Source organism: Sinohyriopsis cumingii, chromosome 3 (assembly GCF_028554795.1).
Source record: "Sinohyriopsis cumingii isolate HCF-2022 chromosome 3, ASM2855479v2, whole genome shotgun sequence".
NCBI lineage: Eukaryota > Metazoa > Mollusca > Bivalvia > Unionida > Unionidae > Sinohyriopsis > Sinohyriopsis cumingii.
In genome coordinates, this window is record NC_142963.1 from 23071856 (window position 1) to 23094818 (window position 22963).

General features: G+C 36.3%; 1 protein-coding gene across 2 annotated transcripts in view; it reads right to left on the reverse strand.

Annotated features, from left to right (window-relative positions):
- LOC149802535 (chromosome transmission fidelity protein 18 homolog) overlaps positions 1 to 22963 on the reverse strand; it is a 121933-nt gene that overhangs the window by 31679 nt on the left and 67291 nt on the right. For both annotated transcript variants that reach the window (XM_089951778.1, XM_089951777.1), the window contains exons 15-17: positions 16353 to 16424; positions 6793 to 6904; positions 4121 to 4291 (exon numbers count right to left, since the gene is read on the reverse strand). In XM_089951778.1, the coding sequence (XP_089807904.1) occupies positions 4121 to 4291; positions 6793 to 6904; positions 16353 to 16424 (355 nt within the window). The remainder of the gene's footprint in view (positions 1 to 4120; positions 4292 to 6792; positions 6905 to 16352; positions 16425 to 22963) is intronic.

Consider the following 22963-nt stretch of genomic DNA (forward strand, 5'->3'; position numbering starts at 1 on the left):
GGAAAGAACCTGAAGGATGGAGTCTCTTCCTCCTTGTTGAGATCTACTGATTCTTTAGAGTAGTGGTACAGGGTGAGGGCATTCTGAAGTAGTGAACACCATATAAATGTCCTCAATGGCAGCTTGAAAGCTAAACTTCAGTCCATTTTATGATCATATCTGAGTATTATGTAAATGACGAAGGAGTTCTGTCACACACAGTGGGTCTGTGTCTACTTTCAGCTCTGGAGAGGACAGGTGGTATGAAGACTCAATTCTATCCCAATGAAAACATCACTTGCTCTCCCTTCTGGACAAGCAGTGAACATACACGTCTGGTACTTCTGGCAGGTTTTTGCAAGGTGAACAGTCAGCCTGGAAGTTGGTGGTATAGAAGTCTGGCTATGACCAGTACCGGCAGCTCCAAAGGCCTGACTGGACAGAGAGATTTCTAACTGAAATATCCATCATGGAGAGGGCATGTTGCCAATGGTACTGTTAGACAGACAGACCTGTCACTAAGATCCATGCAAATCATAATTGGCTGGACCAAGTCAACAAAGAGGCCCCCATGTTGGAATGGCTGGATGGCAATGGTACAGTTTTATTATGAATTGGATCCAGTGGATCCAGTACAAACTCCATGCATCCTGACTTATGGGCCCAGAGACCATGCTCAGACATGCAGGAGGAATTACACCAAATGGGCTGTCTAAAATTGAGAAACACTCCCTTAATAAGTTAGAAATGCAAGCAATGAACTTGCTCATTGGGCTGTTTTCTCAAGAGGTCTCCCATGCTGAACAGACAGTGATGGCTGGTAACTCGGCATATAAGGAGGTGGACCTAACTGATCCTGTATGAACCCCATGTGCCTTGATTTACAATCCTGAAGGCCATACTTGGACATATGGAGGGATTTATGCCAACAGGGCTGCCTAAATTTGGTGAATATTCCCCAATGAGTCGGTCCTGTAAACAGCAAACCATAGGTTGTCTTCTTCAACTCATTCCATCTTCCCTTCCCTTCAATGCCAAATGGACTATTGCTCTGAACATGCATTTCATGCGTTTTGTAAATATTTCTCCTGAAACAACACAAGAGGAGAGAACAAACAGATTAGCATATTAGTACGTGACCAACTAGCTTATATGATAACCCAGACTTCTGGGCACATGTTGCAGATGCTGTCTATCCATATATGCCAACCCCGACAGATGTACAAGCATAATTTTTCTAATATAAATGGCAAAAAAAAGCATAATCTGAGCATAAAATGTGTGATCTATATATTACTATTATTAACATTAGTACCCTACTATGATGAGAATACATCATAGTTAATATAATAAATGCCTTAAACTGAGTACAATGTATGAAAAATGTCATTTACATTTACTACTAACCTGGATCTGCAGGTCAAAATTTTTGAAACAAATGGGCAATATCCATGTTGATTAGAACCAGAAAATACAAGCACAAAATGAACTGAAAAACTATTTACATTCAACTCACATAAACTGAAAAACTATTTACATTCAAGACTACCTTAAACTAGTAGAGATGTTTTGCTGAATGATCGTCAACAAATTCTGCCCACAATCCAATTGCTGTACTGTATCACTCATATTCTTCTTTAAAAATTTCTAAAGTAGCACTGAATTGTCCTTTTTCAGACTGGACATGTTTTGAAGTTTAAAAAGACCCATTTGCTCTAAGAAATTTTATCTACAAACGAACCTGTACAAGTCCATTTCGTGTAATATCTGGCACTATTTTCTTTAAAAGTACAGACTGGTCTGCTACCTATAATCATTACCAATATAATGAATCTATGAAGCAAAGTTTCAAACTAAAGAAACCCATCTGTTCTTTGGGCAATTGGTCATATAGTTGCTATACACAGAAAACTGGGAAAGTAGCTCTTATGTTATTCTTATGCATCAGTCTTTCTTTTTAGTGATATCTCAATTTTTTTAAAAACATAAATGGAACTAAAGAGATGATAGTATAAATTACGAACACAACTTTTATTGCTTTATTTTATTTTTAATGTACTGGAAAAGTGTAATAGTTACACATCAAGCATAATCCACAATTCAGTGAAAAAACATAATGATTATGCCAAAAGTGATTGTATGCATATCATAGATGGTGTGTACTTAGTATAAACAAAACAAGAGTCACAGTAGACTTCCATTCTCTTAAGTTGCATATAGAGCATTTAAATAACATTCTGCTGAAATGACACAAGAGAAGAAAGCAAGGATAAACTAGTAATTCATCAAGTTACTAATCAGCTAATTTAAATGTATTCCCCCATTACTAACAAAGGAATTGAAGAAGTCATTATCACATTCAAAACTTACAGACTATGCTTTGAACAAAAAGGTTTTCAGTTGACCATTCCACTTAAACTATACAAGTAAAAACCAAAGCATAAATTAGCAAAGCTGGGTATTAATAACCTGCTAAAACCAACTCCATTATAAATAGAGCAAGCAAAAAAAGTCAGTCACAATGACTTGTAAGAGGTCAATAATAGTGTGGTGTGATATGATCTTAAAAGGACAAAGTCCCTTAAGGCGACAAAATCACTCAAATTTGGCAGCAATTGAAAAGGAATGTGTACAACCTGCAACAGCAGATCCAAAAGGAACATTGCATGGTTCAATTAGAACACAATAATGGCTTAGATTATCAGAGGATGAAATGTATGATGTGATCAGTACAGCAGCAAAGTTAAAAACTAGTGAAACCTGGCAGTGCCATGGGGAGGTAATGGGAAAGAGTTATTCCTCATTGTCCATTGGAAATGGACAGGAAAAGATTATTTTTGTCTTTTAATAGAGCTGGATTTGTAGGTAGCAGGCTAATGTGATTGTGGAACATATCTGAAGGAGAAACAAATGAATATAGACTGGTCTCCATCCCTGAGCTATCTTGGTGTAACAGGATGGGAGACAAATTCTAAGTGTCACGGTTGAGAACAGAACCCAGATCATCTGTCTCACAGTCAGGCATTAATACCAATACAACAAATGGTCTGGAACAGCTAACCTATTTAGTAAACGACCTCAAATTCCCAGAATACAACACTCTTCCCACCATTACCTTGACATTCATCCACGAATGTCTACCAGATTCACCTCAAAGAACACTCTAACCCCATTCTCAACCTGGCCACCAACTAAAGAGTCGAAGCAAGCCCCCAAATGTGCCAGATGTGTATACAAATTTTAAGTATCCCAGTCAGGAATTGAACCCAGATTATCTGTCTCACAGTCACACATACATATCACTAAAGTAAAAGGTCAGGACCGGCTATACTGATTAGTAAGTGGCCTCATGTACCTAGACTGTTACACTGGAAACAAATAGACATAGGATGGTTTCTTTCCATCAGCCTCACCTGGCAACCAATGGGTTATAGAGTGGTCTCTGTCCCTCAGCCAAGCATGGAAACAAAATGTATACTGACTGGTCTCTGCCTCAATGTAAGATTTTTTGCTGTTGCTGTTGTAGGGTTTAATGCCATTTTTCAGCACAAGATAGGCTATTCATGGCGGCCAGTATTAATGGTGGAGGAAGAACCCAGGAAAACCCCGCAAAGAACCACCAACCCACAAGAAGCTACTGGCAAGCTTTTACACATAACCACATTGGCTGAACCTGAGACTTGAACCCAAGCAGACAGATGTGAGATGGTAGTGATCCATAATGGTGAGCGCTTTAGACCACTCGGCCACTCGGGGCCCGTCCATGTAAGAGGTGGATTCATATTTAATTCATGTTGTCAGGAATATGCTATGATGTTAAGTGGAATTCCTATTAAAATACTGCCATTATCACTGTCCCAAGAAGACCAAATTATCATATTTGGTGTCCTCTGATAAATCTGATGTGTTCAATATTGAACTGACACACTTGCATATAACTTAACACTGCATTCATGCCAGTGATTTTGAATATATCACTCGTCCCAAAACAAACTGCACGTATGAATGAAGCTGACAACTTGTGAGGTCTTAACATATTTATGAAATTATTTGTTGCCAAATGACCAGACCCATTTTAAAAAGGAAGAGATAGGAAAATATATTTTTGATTTTAGAATAGACCCTACTTCTTCTCTCTCACCTCAAACTGTGCATGAGGATATTGCACTTTGGGAGGAACACTGGCAGCAAAGAGATAGTGGAAGATGACAGAGAGATAGGGCAGGTATGGCATCAGTCGATAGTCCTGCATATGGTTGATGTGTTGATTAATTACATCTGTGAAACAAAGCCATTCATTTGCCAGGCAAACCTGTAAAACAAACATATGCTGGAATTATTTATAATATTACTTGAAGTAAAGAACCTAAACAGCTTACTCGCAAGGGATTTTTTGAATCAGTTTAAGAAATTCATAATCTCAGTCAATGACTCTGATGATTATAAAAAATATGTTAGGTCTTAAATAACTGCTTCACAAGCCAAATTCATTCAAGAGAACAATTATTACTATTCTAGGGTCTAAGTAACAGAAAAGAGTGAAAACCACCAAGATTGTAAAGTTCAACAAATAATTTATTTCCCTAGAATACAAAGTGAAAATTTACAAAGAATGTACAGTAATGCAAATTAAATTAAAAATAGTCCAAAACGTTCTATCACCAGTCCATATGAATAAAGTTCTAATGAAATTCCAGCAGTGTTCGAAATAAGATCCAACAGTGAATATGTTGATTTATTGATCTGCTTTTAGTAGACTGTGATGTGGAGGTGTGCTTACAGTCGTTTGATGAATCACAATAATATAATCCAAGATGTCCTTGTCTGAATTTACAATAATTTCAAAATAATGTTTCTGTCCAAGAATATTATAGATGAGCACTTTGTATTTCCAGTGAATAATATTTTGAATAAATCAATCCACCCATATGAAATACTGAACACAACAATAAGAATATATTTTTTCAAGTAAACAAGAATATATAAAAAATCTAAGACACAATAGAGCCAGGATGTAGGTCCAAAGTTCATTTCTAGAGAATTCAAACTTGTAAACAAATAAAATCTGTTACTAAAATTATAATAAACACCAGGTACAAATGGTTATTCCATGGAGAATATCAATGTCCTAGAACTAGACCTATATAAATATGTTTATTTTTTATTGATAATGATCTCAATAGTTAACCCACACTGATAGGGAAAATATTAGAAATGTATTATTTGTTTACAAAATTAGATGTTACTGGTAAGGTAAACAATGAATTTGATTTTGAACAAGGTCAAGTCCAAAATACAATTATACATATCATATAATCATGGAGAAAAACTAACAAATACAAATAAAATATACATAACAATAATTGTCTACTATATACTGAAGTTATGACAAAACTATATGGCAACAGAAATTTGATAGAGCTGAATGGAGCCACATTATGAAAAAACATTTGACAAACTGGCCATTTTAAGAACAATAATACTCAACAAGACCCTTGATTATTCCTGTCCTCTCAACGCATACCCATGTAAAATGAAAGCCAACCAAAACCAGACTCTAAAAATTATAAACTGGAACGTAATCACTAGCCGCCTTTATTAAGCTCTAGCAGCCATTGTAAAACATTATCTATCATGAAAAAAATGCTGTTAACGGCAAATTGCACACCCACCTCATATTTAATAGTCCTCTATTTAGGAACCAGTAGAGCATTGCTGACTCTGGACATTACTGACATACTGCTCACAGTGACCTCAGAAGAGGGAGGATTTTTACTGACCCAATTTTACCATGCAAACACAAAAATTACAACTACTTAACAAATTTACATTTTTCAAAATATTAAAATAAGGATGTAACACTAACTTCGAAACATCAAATCAACTTCTGCCTAACTTGAACAGTGCCTAAGAGATTAACTTAAAATTGTCATTGGAGTAAGAAATATAGGCCATACAGATTTTTGGGGGTATTAAGAGTGAAGCAGTATTAAGTTTTATGATTGTAGGTAGGTATTATATGATGCATATAATATACAAATAGAAACTTGTCATTGTGAGCTACATGCAAAAACTTCATCAAAGCCAGTAAAACATTAAATACAGGTAATAGTGACTTTCTTAGGTTTTACTGATAGAGACACTTACAAGCATTAATTTTCATAATTGTAGAGTGAGTACTGCCTGAGAAATGGACTTCAAACAGAAAATTTAACCACATACAGTTACGAATGATATGAGTCTTAGTGACCTACTTTTGTGACAAAGATGTCATAATTCTAGGTCTAACAGCATCTTTACAGGGTGTAAAAAACCAATATGGTCACATGCTAAACACCAAAGATTTACCAGGAATGTACTGTGAATTCAGTTTTATTGTTGAGTACCAATTTTGTGGACTTTGTGGTTGCTATAAACCACCTAATTTTAAGGTCCAACAAACAATGATTCTATAAAAACTTTTAGGGTTCATTCCTCAATCCACAAATATAAGTTGACTAAAATGTAATTTATCAGAATACCATGCATGAAAAGAAATGAATTTATCATATTATATCTGTACAAAATTAGGCGCCTCAGCCATCTCGAAATCTGGTAAGTACCTTGAACACCATTCCATAACTTTGCCTAGGGCCTAGGAAGAAAGAACAGTCTGCCAGCAGTAAGAATGTACTTATGTCTTTTTATTTGTACAGATGCTAACAGACACAACACTAAAGCTGAGAACGACTATTTGATAAAGATAAGTAAAAAATGATGATCTAATAACTTATTTTCCATAAAAAGGTTTCTTAGGCTTTGACAGATTCTTACCCCTTCCATGTGTGGATCCTTGAATCTGCACTCCAAGTAATTCTCAAAGAGACCCTGAGTCATTTTCTCATACTCTCCAGCAGATTGGACTACTGATAGGATATTCCAGAATCTGAAAGGAATAAATGAACTACATATTCCAAAAGCCATTAGTTTCACATTAAACATTTAATATGTATTTAAAGTCAAGTTTAACTAACTGACTCATGTATGCTGATATTCACAATGCTGTTTTCACACAATGAATATATAAGGGGACTTCATAATAATGTCACGTTTTCCCTGGATATATTACAACACTATTAACTCTGGAAGAGACTGGACATGAATTGACAAGATTTTGACTATATCTCTTATTAAATAATAAGTGTGTTTGGGATTTTTAAAATAGCTTTAACAACTTCTCAGTCATATTGCTATGATGTCTGCAGTGTGGCAGTTTATAGTGATGTCTAGCACTAGGGCGTCATGTTGCAGACATGAAGTATTTGATCAGGAAAGTTAATTATTCATTACTAACATTAGCATAAATGCAGAGCTATGAATGAAAGATCCCAACATGATGTCCTTTTACACATATTTAAAATCAAACAAGCTTAATACCACCTTTTTCATTTTTCTGTGTGAACAGAAGGTAATATTCCACTTCGAAGTTTTTCAAGCACACTATAGGGAGAGACCACTGGGTCATTTACAGAAGAATCAGATCACTGTACTACGTGAAGATTTTGCAACAACTGCTTAGGGATCATGTTCTGGCAACTTAAGTTTTTATCATAACTGCTATTTTTATCAGCTAATCATATAAGTCTTATATCTTCATGTTTGGGAGACTGAGCAGCGTGGCTGAGGAGCATCAATGGGTGACAAACAATTTGATGCACTTTCTGATTTTTGAATACTGCATTTCCATTGGCCAATTAAAAGGTCACAAAAACATGAACCCTAAACAGTCACTGGAGATCTGATTTTAATCAGATTAGACAGCATCATACTTTTGTGCCAGCCACATACATGGAACCACTCGATTTGTATGTCGACAAATTCTCAGAGGATTAATTCAATTTCCACTTTGATGAGTGGCATTCTGCACAGGTTATAGCTTAATTCAATCAAAGGACAGTGGGAATGTTCCATCAGGTAAGGTCTTGTTCAAACTTAAAAATATTTGCTTGTAAGCCAGTTTAAATTCATGGTTTAGCTTGTGAAAAAAAATGGTACCCATGAATTCGAACTGATTTACAGCATATGTGACCTTGGGAAATCTTCAGTGATTTATGACTGTTGTTGAAAACCAATATGATTTCAATGTTTGTCACACTATAAAATTGAAATTACCAACATACCCTTTTAAATTTGTGCTTGATGATCCTAGGATCTTTAATCTATGGAAATGATACACATTTTTAAGAACTCATTCAATTATTTTATGGGTTTTCAGAGATAGGCAACTTTTCGCCAAACTTTTCAATGTAGTGACATATACTTTGGGACTGATTAACAATTATGAGTGAAAACAATTCACACCAATCAGTACATGTTAAAGTGAATTTGGTTGGGACCTTATCCATGCAAATATCATAGAGTTAAATACTCCTACATTTTTCAAGAATCATCACTAAGAATGCTAACTGTCAACATGTTGTGTATCATGCATGGCAACTCAATGCCCATACCATGTTATGTATTATGCATGGCAGCTAAATGCCTAAACCTTGTTGTGTATAATGCATGCAGTTAAATGCCTACACCATGTATAATGCATGGCCACTAAATGTGTACACCATGTTGTGCATTATGCAATGACAGCTAAATGCCTACTCCATGTTGTGTATTATGCACGAGAGCTAAATGTCTACTCGATGTTGTGTATTATGCATGAGAGCTAAATGTCTACTCGATGTTGTGTATTATGCATGAGAGCTAAATGTCTACTCCATGTTGTGCATTATGCATGAGAGCTAAATGTCTACTCGATGTTGTGTATTATGCATGAGACCTAAATGCCTACTCCATGTTGTGTATTATGCATGAGAGCTAAATGTCTACTCCATGTTGTGTATTATGCATGAGAGCTAAATGTCTACTCCATGTTGTGTATTATGCACGAGAGCTAAATGTCTACTCGATGTTGTGTATTATGCATGAGAGCTAAATATCTACTCGATGTTGTGTATTATGCATGAGAACTAAATGTCTACTCCATGTTGTGTATTATGCATGAGAGCTAAATGTCTACTCGATGTTGTGTATTATGCACGAGAGCTAAATGTCTACTTGATGTTGTGTATTATGCATGAGAGCTAAATATCTACTCAATGTGTATTATGCATGAGAACTAAATGCCTACTCCATGTTGTGTATTATGCACGAGAGCTAAATGTCTACTCCATGTTGTGTATTATGCATGAGAGCTAAATGTCTACTCGATGTTGTGTATTATGCATGAGCTAAATGTCTACTCGATGTTGTGTATTATGCATGAGAGCTAAATGTCTACTCCATGTTGTGTATTATGCATGAGAGCTAAATGCCTACTCCATGTTGTGTATTATGCATGAGAGCTAAATGCCTACTCCATGTTGTGTATTATGCATGAGAACTAAATGTCTACTCGATGTTGTGTATTATGCATGAGAGCTAAATGTCTACTCAATGTTGTGTATTATGCATGAGAACTAAATGCCTACTCCATGTTGTGTATTATGCACAAGAGCTAAATGTCTACTCCATGTTGTGTATTATGCATGAGAGCTAAATGTCTACTCGATGTTGTGTATTATGCATGAGAGCTAAATGTCTACTCCATGTTGTGTATTATGCATGAGAACTAAATGTCTACTCCATGTTGTGTATTATGCATGAGAGCTAAATGTCTACTCGATGTTGTGTATTATGCACGAGAGCTAAATGTCTACTCCATGTTGTGTATTATGCATGAGAGCTAAATATCTACTCGATGTTGTGTATTATGCATGAGAACTAAATGCCTACTCCATGTTGTGTATTATGCACGAGAGCTAAATGTCTACTCCATGTTGTGTATTATGCATGAGAGCTAAATGTCTACTCGATGTTGTGTATTATGCACGAGTTAAATGTCTACTCCATGTTGTGTATTATGCACGAGAGCTAAATGTCTACTCCATGTTGTGTATTATGCATGAGAGCTAAATGCCTACTCCATGTTGTGTATTATGCATGAGAGCTAAATGTCTACTCGATGTTGTGTATTATGCATGAGAGCTAAATATCTACTTGATGTTGTGTATTATGCATGAGCTAAATGTCTACACCATTTTGTGTATTATGCATGAGGCTAAATGCCTACTACATGTTGTGTATTATGCATGAGAACTAAATGTCTACTCGATGTTGTGTATTATGCATGAGAGCTAAATGTCTACTCGATGTTGTGTATTATGCATGAGAGCTAAATGTCTACTCGATGTTGTGTATTATGCATGAGAACTAAATGCCTACTCCATGTTGTGTATTATGCACAAGAGCTAAATGTCTACTCTATGTTGTGTATTATGCATGAGAGCTAAATGTCTACTCGATGTTGTGTATTATGCATGAGCTAAATGTCTACTCCATGTTGTGTATTATGCACGAGAGCTAAATGTCTACTCCATGTTGTGTATTATGCATGAGAGATAAATGCCTACTCCATGTTGTGTATTATGCATGAGAGCTAAATGTCTACTCGATGTTGTGTATTATGCATGAGAGCTAAATATCTACTTGATGTTGTGTATTATGCATGAGCTAAATGTCTACACCATTTTGTGTATTATGCATGAGAGCTAAATGCCTACTCCATGTTGTGTATTATGCATGAGAACTAAATGTCTACTCGATGTTGTGTATTATGCATGAGAGCTAAATGTCTACTCGATGTTGTGTATTATGCATGAGAGCTAAATATCTACTTGATGTTGTGTATTATGCATGAGAGCTAAATGCCTACTCAATGTTGTGTATTATGCATGAGAGCTAAATGTCTACACCACGTTGTGTATTATGCATGAGAACTAAATGTCTACTCGATGTTGTGTATTATGCATGAGAGCTAAATGTCTACTCGATGTTGTGTATTATGCATGAGAGCTAAATGTCTACTCGATGCTGTGTATTATGTATGAGAGCTAAATGTCTACTCAATGTTGTGTATTATGCATGAGAGCTAAATGTCTACTCAATGTTGTGTATTATGCATGAGAGCTAAATGTCTACTCCATGTTGTGTATTATGCATGAGCTAAATGCCTACTTGATGTTGTGTATTATGCATGAGAACTAAATGTCTACTCCATGTTGTGTATTATGCATGAGAGCTAAATGCCTACTCCATGTTGTCTATTATGCATGAGAGCTAAATGTCTACTCCATGTTGTGTATTATGCATGAGAGCTAAATGCCTACTTGATGTTGTGTATTATGCATGAGAACTAAATGTCTACTCCATGTTGTGTATTATGCATGAGAGCTAAATGTCTACTCGATGTTGTGTACTATGCATGAGAGCTAAATGTCTACTCGATGTTGTGTATTATGCACGAGAGCTAAATGGCTACTCGATGTTGTGTATTATGCATGAGAACTAAATATCTACTCGATGTTGTGTATTATGCATGAGAGCTAAATGTCTACACCATGTTGTGAATTATGAATGGAAGCTTAATCCTACATGCTGTGTATTTTGCATAGCAGTTGAATGTCTACACCATGTTGTGTATTATGCATAGCACTTAAATGTCTACACCATATTGTTTTTTATGCATGGCAGTTAAATGTCTAAACCATTTTGTGTATTATATGTGATTAAATGTGTACACCATGTTGTGTATTATACATATCAGCTCAATGCCTACATGTTGTGTATTATGCATAGCAGTTAGATGTCTCAAGTTGTGTATTATACATGGCAGTAAAATGCCTACACCATGTTGTGTATTATGCATGGCAGTAAAATGCCTACACCATGTTGTGTATTATGCATGGCAGTAAAATGCCTACACCATGTTGTGTATTATGCATGGCAGTAAAATGCCTACACCATGTTGTGTATTATGCATGGCAGTAAAATGCCTACACCATGTTGTGTATTATGCACGACAGTAAAATGCCTACACCATGTTGTGTATTATGCATGGCAGTAAAATGCCTACACCATGTTGTGTATTATACATGGACATAACTGACTACATCATGTGCTTTATAATACATGTCACTTAAATATATACATCATTTTGTGCATTATACATGGACGCCCAATGCCCACTACATGTTGTGTATTATGCATGGCAATTAAATGTCTTCACCATGTTGTGTATTATACATAGCACTTAAATATCTACACCATGTTGTGTATTATACATGGCACGTAAATGTCTTCACCATGTTGTGTATTATACATGACAGCTAAATGTCTTCACCATCTTGTGTATTATATATAGCAACTAAATGTCTAAACCATTTTGTATATTATACATGGCAGCTCAATGCCCACATGTTGTGTATTATGCATGGCACTTAAATGTCTAAACCATTTTGTGTATTATGCATGGCACTTAAATGTCTAAACCATTTTGTGTATTATACATGGTACTTAAATGTCTTCACCATGTTGTGTATTATACATGGCAGCTCAGTGCCTACACTATGTTGTGTATTATGCATGGCACTTATATGTCTACACCATGTTGTGTATTATACATGGCACTTGTATGTCTACACCATGTTGTGTATTATGCACGGCACTGAAATGTCTTCACCATGTTGTGTATTACACATTGCAGTTAAATAACTTCACCATGTTGTATATTATGTATGGCACCTAAATGTCTTCACCATGTTGTGTATTATGCATGGCAGTTGAATGTCTACACCATGTTGTGTATTATACATGGCACTTGTATGTCTACACCATGTTGTGTATTATGCACGGCACTGAAATGTCTTCACCATGTTGTGTATTACACATTGCAGTTAAATAACTTCACCATGTTGTATATTATGTATGGCACCTAAATGTCTTCACCATGTTGTGTATTATGCACGGCAGTTAAATGTCTTCACCATGTTGTGTATTATGCATGGCAGTTAAATGTCTACACCATGTTGTGTATTATGCATGGCAGTTAAATGTGTACACCATATTGTGTGCTATGCATGGCAGTTAAATGTCTTCACCATTTTGTGAATTATGCATGGCAGTTAAATGTCTACACCATGTTGTGTATTATGCATGGCACTTGAATGTCTACACCATGTTGTGTATTATGCATGGCAGTTAAATGTGTACACATGTTGTGTATTATGCATGGCAGTTAAATGTCTACACCATGTTGTGTATTATGCATGGCAGTTAAATGTCTACACCATTTTGTGTATTATGCATGGCAGCTAAATGTCTACACCATGTTGTGTATTATGCATAGCAGTTAAATGTCTACACCATGTTGTGTATTATGCATGGCAGTTAAATGTCTACACCATGTTGTGTGCTATTCATGGCAGTTAAATGTGTACACCATATTGTGTGCTATGCATGGCAGTTAAATGTCTTCACCATTTTGTGAATTATGCATGGCAGTTAAATGTCTACACCATGTTGTGCATTATGCATGGCAGTTAAATGTGTACACCATGTTGTGTATTATGCATGGCAGTTAAATGTGTACACCATGTTGTGTATTACGCATGGCAGTTAAATGTCTACACCATGTTGTGTATTATGCATGGCAGCTAAATGTCTACACCATGTTGTGTATTATGCATGGCAGTTAAATGTCTACACCATGTTGTGTATTATGCATAGCAGTTAAATGTCTACACCATGTTGTGTATTATGCATGGCAGTTAAATGTGTACACCATGTTGTGTATTATGCATGGCAGTTAAATGTCTACACCATGTTGTGTATTATGCATGGCAGTTAAATGTGTACACCATGTTGTGTATTATGCATGGCAGTTAAATGTCTACACCATATTGTGTATTATGCATGGCAGTTAAATGTGTACACCATGTTGTGTATTATGCATGGCAGCTAAATGTCTACACCATGTTGTGTATTATGCATAGCAGTTAAATGTCTACACCATGTTGTGTATTATGCATGGCAGTTAAATGTGTACACCATATTGTGTGCTATGCATGGCAGTTAAATGTCTTCACCATTTTGTGAATTATGCATGGCAGTTAAATGTCTACACCATGTTGTGTATTATGCACGGCAGTTATATGTCTACACCATGTTGTGTATTATGCATGGCAGTTAAACGTGTACACCATATTGTGTGCTATGCATGGCAGTTAAATGTCTTCACCATTTTGTGAATTATGCATGGCAGTTAAATGTCTACACCATGTTGTGCATTATGCATGGCAGTTAAATGTCTACACCATGTTGTGTATTATGCACGGCAGTTAAATGTCTACACCATGTTGTGTATTATGCATGGCAGTTAAATGTCTACACCATGTTGTGTATTATGCATGGCAGTTAAATGTCTACACCATGTTGTGTATTATGCATGGCAGTTAAATGTCTACACCATGTTGTGCATTATGCATGGCAGTTGAATGTCTACACCATGTTGTGCATTATGCATGGCAGTTAAATGTCTACACCATGTTGTGTATTATGCATGGCAGTTAAATGTCTACACCATGTTGTGTATTATGCATGGCTGTTAAATGTCTACACCATGTTGTGTATTATGCATGGCAGCTAAATGTCTACACCATGTTGTGTATTATGCATGGCAGCTAAATGTCTACACCATGTTGTGTATTATGCATGGCAGTTAAATGTCTACACCATGTTGTGTATTATGCATGGCAGTTAAATGTCTACACCATGTTGTGTATTATGCATGGCAGTTAAATGTCTACACCATGTTGTGCATTATGCATGGCAGTTAAATGTCTACACCATGTTGTGCATTATGCATGGCAGCTAAATGTCTACACCATGTTGTGTATTATGCATGGCAGTTAAATGTCTAAACCATGTTGTGTATTATGCATGGCAGTTAAATGTCTACACCATGTTGTGCATTATGCATGGCAGTTAAATGTCTACACCATGTTGTGCATTATGCATAGCAGTTAAATGTCTACACCATGTTGTGTATTATGCATGGCAGTTAAATGTCTTCACCATGTTGTGTATTATGCATGGCAGTTAAATGTCTACACCATGTTGTGTGCTATTCATGGCAGTTAAATGTGTACACCATGTTGTGTATTATGCATGGCAGTTAAATGTCTTCACCATGTTGTGCATTATGCATGGCAGTTGAATGTCTACACCATGTTGTGTATTATGCATGGCAGTTAAATGTCTACACCATGTTGTGTGCTATTCATGGCAGTTAAATGTGTACACCATGTTGTGTATTATGCATGGCAGTTAAATGTCTTCACCATGTTGTGCATTATGCATGGCAGTTGAATGTCTACACCATGTTGTGTATTATGCATGGCAGTTAAATGTCTACACCATGTTGTGTATTATGCATGGCAGTTAAATGTCTACACCATGTTGTGTGCTATTCATGGCAGTTAAATGTGTACGCCATGTTGTGTATTATGCATGGCAGTTAAATGTCTACACCATGTTGTGTGCTATTCATGGCAGTTAAATGTGTACATGTTGTGTATTATGCATGGCAGTTAAATGTCTACACCATGTTGTGTGCTATTCATGGCAGTTAAATGTGTATACCATGTTGTCTATTATGCATCAGTTAAATGTCTACACCATGTAGTGTATTATGCATGGCAGTTAAATGTCTACACCATGTTGTGTATTATGCATATCAGTTAAATGTGTAAACCATGTTGTGTGCTATGCATAGCAGTTAAATGTCTTCACCATTTTGTGTATTATGCATGGCAGTTATATGTATAGACCATGTTGTTTATTATGCCTGGCAGTTAAATTTGCTGTAATGGCCTAAAAAGCCAAACAGGTCATCTATGTGTGCATCCAAACATACAGCCAATAACATTTCTTTACCTCCAGTGTTTTTCCTAACCATTCTAAATAAGATCTTTTGTACAAGTCCAAAAAGTTAAAAACTTTTGAAAGCTACTGTAATGGACTGAAAATTATATAAGGTTGTTTACATATGATAACAAATATGCCTACCAAATCCATTGTTCAACCTCACGTGGTGTTGCTTAATCATTCAAAACAGGTTTTCGTATTTAAAAAAACACTTAAAAGTTGAAAGCAATAAAAAATTTTAAAAAATACAACTGAAAAACTGCTGCAATAGCTTAACAATTGAATCACATGAATGACTCTAAGATGAATAGTTTTTGTGATACTTCACTAAAACATTCAGGACAGACATATGAACAGACAGTAAAAGCAATATGGCCCCTTCTGCTATCAGGCATAATAAAGATAAAAAAGACAAACCAATTTTTCTGCTGAAACAAGGAACATCTGTATTGTGTTCAACAGTCATGATGAATGAAATCTGAATGAACAATTTTAAATTATCATGAGTGTAATGAGACTGCATCAAGTAAACTGACCTGGCTGTGGGAGACGTGTTGTTCACCTGCAAATCTCTATCACTGATGTCACGGACACTCAAAAAACGATTTCTGGAAAGCAACAGAAAACAGTAATTAATCTGCTAAACAACAGATTCTTTTCAAGGTAAGAGAGGAATATCCATAGATAAAATAGATCAAAGTTTGGGAACATAAAAGTTTTGTCAGCAAACTGATGTTCATGAACATGTTATGCTTGCTATATTTTTGTGATGAACATAATGTATATGATATCAAGGCTAACCATTGTCAAGAATGACAGTTCTGAATGTAACTGTGTTCACAAATAAGCAAGTAGCACTGTTTTACAAGAATAATGCTATCCTAAGGAGGTAATACCAATAAGTGAGCAAAATGACATTTTCATACTGCTTACAAAATTGCTCTGCATTGTATCTTAGGTACAGTTTAAAATTAAAAAATAAGCAACATACTTCATTTTGTCGGAGTTTAATATAGCATAAAAGAATTGTAAAACATAGGTCCCTCTAAAAAGCTGAATCTCTCCTGTCTGAAAAGAATTTCCGAGAATTTATTTCTTCTTCTTAAGATGCTTTGTGTTGAGACCATCTCTGATGTCCTTGAGCAATAAAATTTTCACTCAGCCACTGTGGTAGCTATATTGGATGCAAGATCAGTACCATTTCCATCTAGAACAAACTAGACACCATTAGAAGACTATTGGTGAAAATTCCAGGAGAGAGAAGATCTCTCTTGTGGCAGCCATATCTGAGGTCAGATCTCCATCATTTTCATTTAGGACCACCCAGATATCACAATTAGTATTCTGGTGAAAGTCCACAAGACTTTCCTTTTAGAGAGAAAAGCAATAACAAGATTTTCAAGATGGCTGCCATGGTGGCCATAATGGATGTCAATTCAGCACATTAGCATTTTGTACCAGCCAGACATCATGCAAAGCATCTGTCATGAAACCCAATGTTGATATGACTTCTGTTCTCAAGGTGTAGCTATAACAATATATTTAATATGGTTGCTATGGAGGCTATATTGGATGTCAGGTCTGCACCAGGTTCATTCAGGCCAAACTAGACATCATAAAAACCTTTCAGTGAAAACCCAATGTCAATGTCAATATGACCATACATTCAGGACAACCACTCTTGTGACCTAGTGGTTAGAGCGTCTGCCTTGGATGTGGGAGGTCGTGGGTTCAATCCCCTGCCGAGTCATACCAAAGACTTACAAAAATGGTACTAACAGCTGCCTTGCTTGGTGCTCAGCATTAAGACGTTAGTGTTAGGACTGGTTGGCCTAGTGTCAGGATAATCTGACTGGCAAGACAAAATGCAACATATCTGCAGCATGATGCCCCAGTGCTAGACATCACTATAAACTGCCACACTGCAGACATTATAGCGACATGACTGAATTTTTTTTAAAGCTATGTTAAAAATACAAATCACACACACATACACACCATACAATCTAGAGGAGTAGCAATAACAAGATTTTCCAGATGGCTGCTGAGAAAGACATATTGATGTCCAAGTGGAACCATTTTTATACAAAACTAACTAGTCATCATAAAAAATCTTCTGGTAATAACCAATGTCAGTACAACTTTCCAGTCTGAAGGAGCGGGGATGGCAGCCATGATGAATATGAGATCAGGTCCATTTTCATTTAGGACCAACTAGATTTTATAAGATGTCTTCCAGTGAAAACCCACATTGTTATGACCATCCGATCAGGAGTTGTAGCAATAACAAGACAGGGTTGATACAGCCTTGAAAACATTTTTAGGAATTTTCAGGAATTTTACTAGTTTTCCAAGGAGTATTTTTCCCTGAATAAAAAACAAACATTCCCAGCTACGTCACTATCTGGAAAAATTGCTTTGAACAGTGTATCAGCATTTTCTGATGAATGGCATGAATTGTATTCAGTCACATTTCTCCAAGTCCATAATATTTCTGTCTTTAAAAGTCCATAATATTTCTGCATTAAAAAGTCCATAATATTTATGCCTTTATAAGTCCATCTGATTTACAATTACTATTAACGCCTGAAGGAAGCAAAGTTACTGAAGACTGCAATGACGGGTAAACCTTTCACTCAGGATAGTGGGGAAAAGTTCCAGAAGCCTCAATTTTCATCAGTCCCATAAAATTAATGTAACCCGACAGCAGACAAACTTATGAGACTTGAGAGAACTTCCACCCATGCTGGAAATAACCAAAATCTTGTCACAAGCCTTACAAATTTCTTTGAACCCCTTCAATGCTTTCACCCCGTCACAACGCTGTTGTAGTGGAGGTCATAGTGGATGTCAGATCAGCACCATATTTAGGACCAACTAGACATCATAATGAGTCTTTGGTGAAAACCCCATATTAAAATGCCCATTCATTCAGAATGAGTACCAATCAGTTTTTGAGCTGGTACTATGATGGCCAGAGTGGATGTCCAAGTGGTGCCATTTTCATTTAGGACCAACTAGACCTAGAGATGAATGTGTGTGTAAACTTTCATGGCAATCCTCCATGTACTTTAAAGGAGATGATAGACAACAAATCATAAACTCTTCTTGTCTATTAACAATACATATATAAACTTTAACCAAAAGCTTACTGCAGATTTTCTATGACTGTGACCTTGAAGGTCAAGGGGCCAGTGTTTAGAAAATGTAAGCATGTGGAAAAACCTCACTAAAAACGTAATGCAAATTTTCTACGATTTTGACCCTGATCCCATGGTCAATGGGGCAGTCCAACATGTTGCAGAATGAATGGTCTTTCTTTCATAATGATTCAAAACAAATCCATCAAGTAGTAGTAGTAGATGATGATGATGATGATGATGATGTTGATGCCAGCAACAGAAAAGTGACTGCCATGTCCTGCTTTCCTAAAATGTGGGCTTGAAAAAAAAAATCTTGTAATTTCTTCTGTGCTGTTTTCCTAATTACGGATAATGTGCAATTAAACCTATGTGTTTTACAATCAAACCTGTGTTAAGGTAGTCTAAGGTAAGCTTTTCTAAAATCAACTCTAAATCAAAATAATGTCATGCAAAATTATGGTATCATCATTACGATCTCCCTGTCAAGATGAATCGTAGTAATATGGGAGAGACTGGATACACAATGACATATTTGCAACTTCTGTCTCATAAAATAATGAAAAATACAATCAATGGAAAATCTTTTGTGATTGTGACCTGATAAAAATTGACCACATGGGTTTTCTCGCATTGAAAACCAATATGATCCCAATAATTCTGTCATACTTACAAAATAAAATCATTGACCAACATAAACTCTTCATTGTGTATTGGATGAAATAAGTCTATGATCTTCATTGTGTATTGGATGAAATAAGTCTATGATCTTCATTGTATATTGGATGAAATAAGTCTGATCTTCGATGTGTATTGGATGAAATGGGTCTATGATCTTCATTGTGTATTCTATGAAATGGGTCTATGATCTTCATTGTGTATTGGATGAAATGAGTCAATGATCTTCACTGTGTATTGGATGAAATGAGTCTATCATCTTCATTGTGTATTGGATGCAATGAGTCTGTCATCTTCATTGTGTATTGGATGAAATGGGTCTATGATCTTCATTGTGTATTGGATGAAATGGGTCTATGATCTTCATTGTGTATTGAATGAAATGAGTCTATGATCTTCATTGTGTATTTGATAAAATGGGTCTATGATCTTCATTGTGTATTGGATGAAATGGGTCTATGATCTTCATTTGTATTGGATGAAATGGGTCTATCATCTTCATTGTGTATTGGATGAAATGGGTCTATCATCTTCATTGTGTATTGGATGAAATGAGTCTATCATCTTCATTGTGTATTGGATGAAATGGGTCTATGATCTTCATTGTGTATTTGATGAAATAAGTCTATGATCTTCATTGTGTATTGGATGAAATGGATCTATGATCTTCATTGTGTATTGGATGAAATGGGTCTATGATCTTCATTGTGTATTTGATGAAATAAGTCTATGATTTTCAATCCGTGCAAAATTGATGAATTTTTAAATCATCTTCTATTTGAGGATTGATATACAACCAGGATTAGAGAATGAAACAAATTGTTTTATGTTTCACTGCAAATACTTTCCCAATATATTAACAACAGAAAATTCCTATCTGCTAACTTTGAATTCAGCCCGTCCTAAAAGACAAAAATTGTCTTTCAGTCTATTACAGATTAACTGCCCTTATTTCTGCTAAGTGGCTATCCATCTCTTTGATGTAGCCAGTTTAATATTGATCCAAATCAATAAAAGGGGCTCACATTTGTGAGGAAGGGTGGGAGGGGCTGACAGTAATGTCATCAGATAAATAATTTTGGAGAAACATAATTTATAAAAAAAAAATTAAGTTCTCTATTAAATACATTACCTATTCTAATTAAAGTTTGGAGAGGATCAGGAGGAAATGCTTAAGCATCCAGTCTCTATTGTAACAGCATAATGAGTGAAAGGATAAACTTCTCCTAATATGAAGCTATCACCAATGAAGAGTATGTATTTATACACGTGTGAGGGTGATCCCTGTGGGATCCTGTAACTGGATATTGCCTTACATTCAAGAGCTTCTAAGGCAAATCCAAAACAAGTTACATGGTCATGTCTGTATTCAAGATTGTACTGAAATGAATGGGGCATGGTAACTGTCTAGGCAGCTACCGTTGGCCCTATAAACAGAAGATGAAGAATGTAGATGGAGCATGCCAGCCTGCTGACTCCCCTTTCTCTAAAATTGACATATTTCATTTAAAGGCCAGGCTCATAAAAATCACTCATAATTTGTAACCCAAAATCTTCATGATTCATACCTGATAATGTGAGAGTTCAGAGTGTGCTGACTGAAGAACCTCCTTTAGCCAATCGGCCAGTGTTTGTGGGTCATGTCATGCTTTCCTGTTGTAACCAGTAGAGGCCTTTCATGGCTGCCTCACACGACATATGTGCAACTCTGACGGCATTTAAGGAAGTCTACCGTTTCTGAAGTTTTGCCCCTCTCAATGGTTTGATTGAGGAGAGAGAGAGAAGATAGTTATTTGTTGGTTGCTTATTGATGGTAACCTGTTTTTAGAAACCAAATCAAGCTGCATCATTAGTACGACTGAGCCATTAGAATGGAACAACAGGTAGTTCAGTCAAAGGACAGTGCACACAGCTCACTCATCCTGCAAGCTGAAGCCTATGCTTTCAGAAAGCAAGCCTTATACGATAACTGCTTCAGCAAGGCAGAAGACAAGATTTCGAACTTAGATGGGCTGAACCACATCAAGACCCAGGAGAGGTTCCATTTTGGGAACAAAGTGAGTGTGTGTGGAATGGATGTCAAAATTGGACAATAAGTCACAGTCAGTATTGTCTCTTCCATGTCTGAGATCATGGAATGGTATCCCTTAATTGTGTCAGGGGCTAGCTTCTTGTCTTCCAAGAGGAAAAAAGAGTTAGTCAGTTGAGGACCATGGCTGATGGCAATTAGATGTCATTAGCTAGTGAGGGGTAGTGTACTAATTTTGTGCCCATCCATTCAGCCTTGATAACAGCCATTTGGCCTTCAAGACATTGGACTGCACCATAACCTACTTTAAAACATCCTCCTCCACAGTGATTGCAGTATACCTGGATGATATATGTATGGTAAGTTAAGATTCAGTTCATGATAATAACAACCTTCTATACCTTATTTGCAGTATAGGGTCACTAGAAAATGGCAGAGATAACAGATCTTGTCCAGGCTCAACATTTTTTAATGTAGGTATAGAGTTTCTTACTCATATCAACCTAGTTTGTCTTCCTCCCAAACACATCAACAGTATTGTTCATGTGTTGAAAAAGGACATTCATTTCAGCCAGGGAGTTTCTTCAGCCAGCACAAGTGGCATCAATTTTGGAAATAGATTGATCCAAGTCAGGTGGAACAGAAGGAGTCTGGTGACCATGTGAGGGTCACCAGAAGGGAAGAGGAACAGTAAATCACAGATGGTTAATGGGCGGTTTGATGGAGGAGAAACATTGTTTTCTCTCCTCTTCCCCTCAGTGCCTACTTGTGGAAGTTAGAGGTACATGACTGCCTCACTATAAAAAAAGGTTGCCTTTGTTTCTGCAAATTACTACAAGTCTTTCTGTTGACAATCATCCAATCTCTGGTATACTCAGAAATAGGGACTTATGTGTGGAGCTAAAGAAACAGCTTCCTGTTTTCTCACCTCCTCAATATGATCTCCAAAAAGAGGAACTAAAGGGGTGGGAGCAATGGGTCACTACTTGGTTGGATTTGGGAGAAGATTGTAGAAGTGTGTTTCCTCTTATCATGTTGAGTTTACAAGACAAAATCAGGGTGATCGCCATCATGTGGTGAACACCCCTGTCAAGTACATTGACAATATAGTATAACAATTCCCAAACACTTCTGGTATTCTCAACTTGGTAAAAGATCACAGGAGATGAAGTAGGCAGGTGGTCGACATGAACTTCCTGAACAAAAAAGATGTAATAAACATTTGTCCATCCACTTTATAGCCGAGTGCAGCAGATATGCTAACTACAGCAATATTCTTGTCTAGGCTTGATACACATAC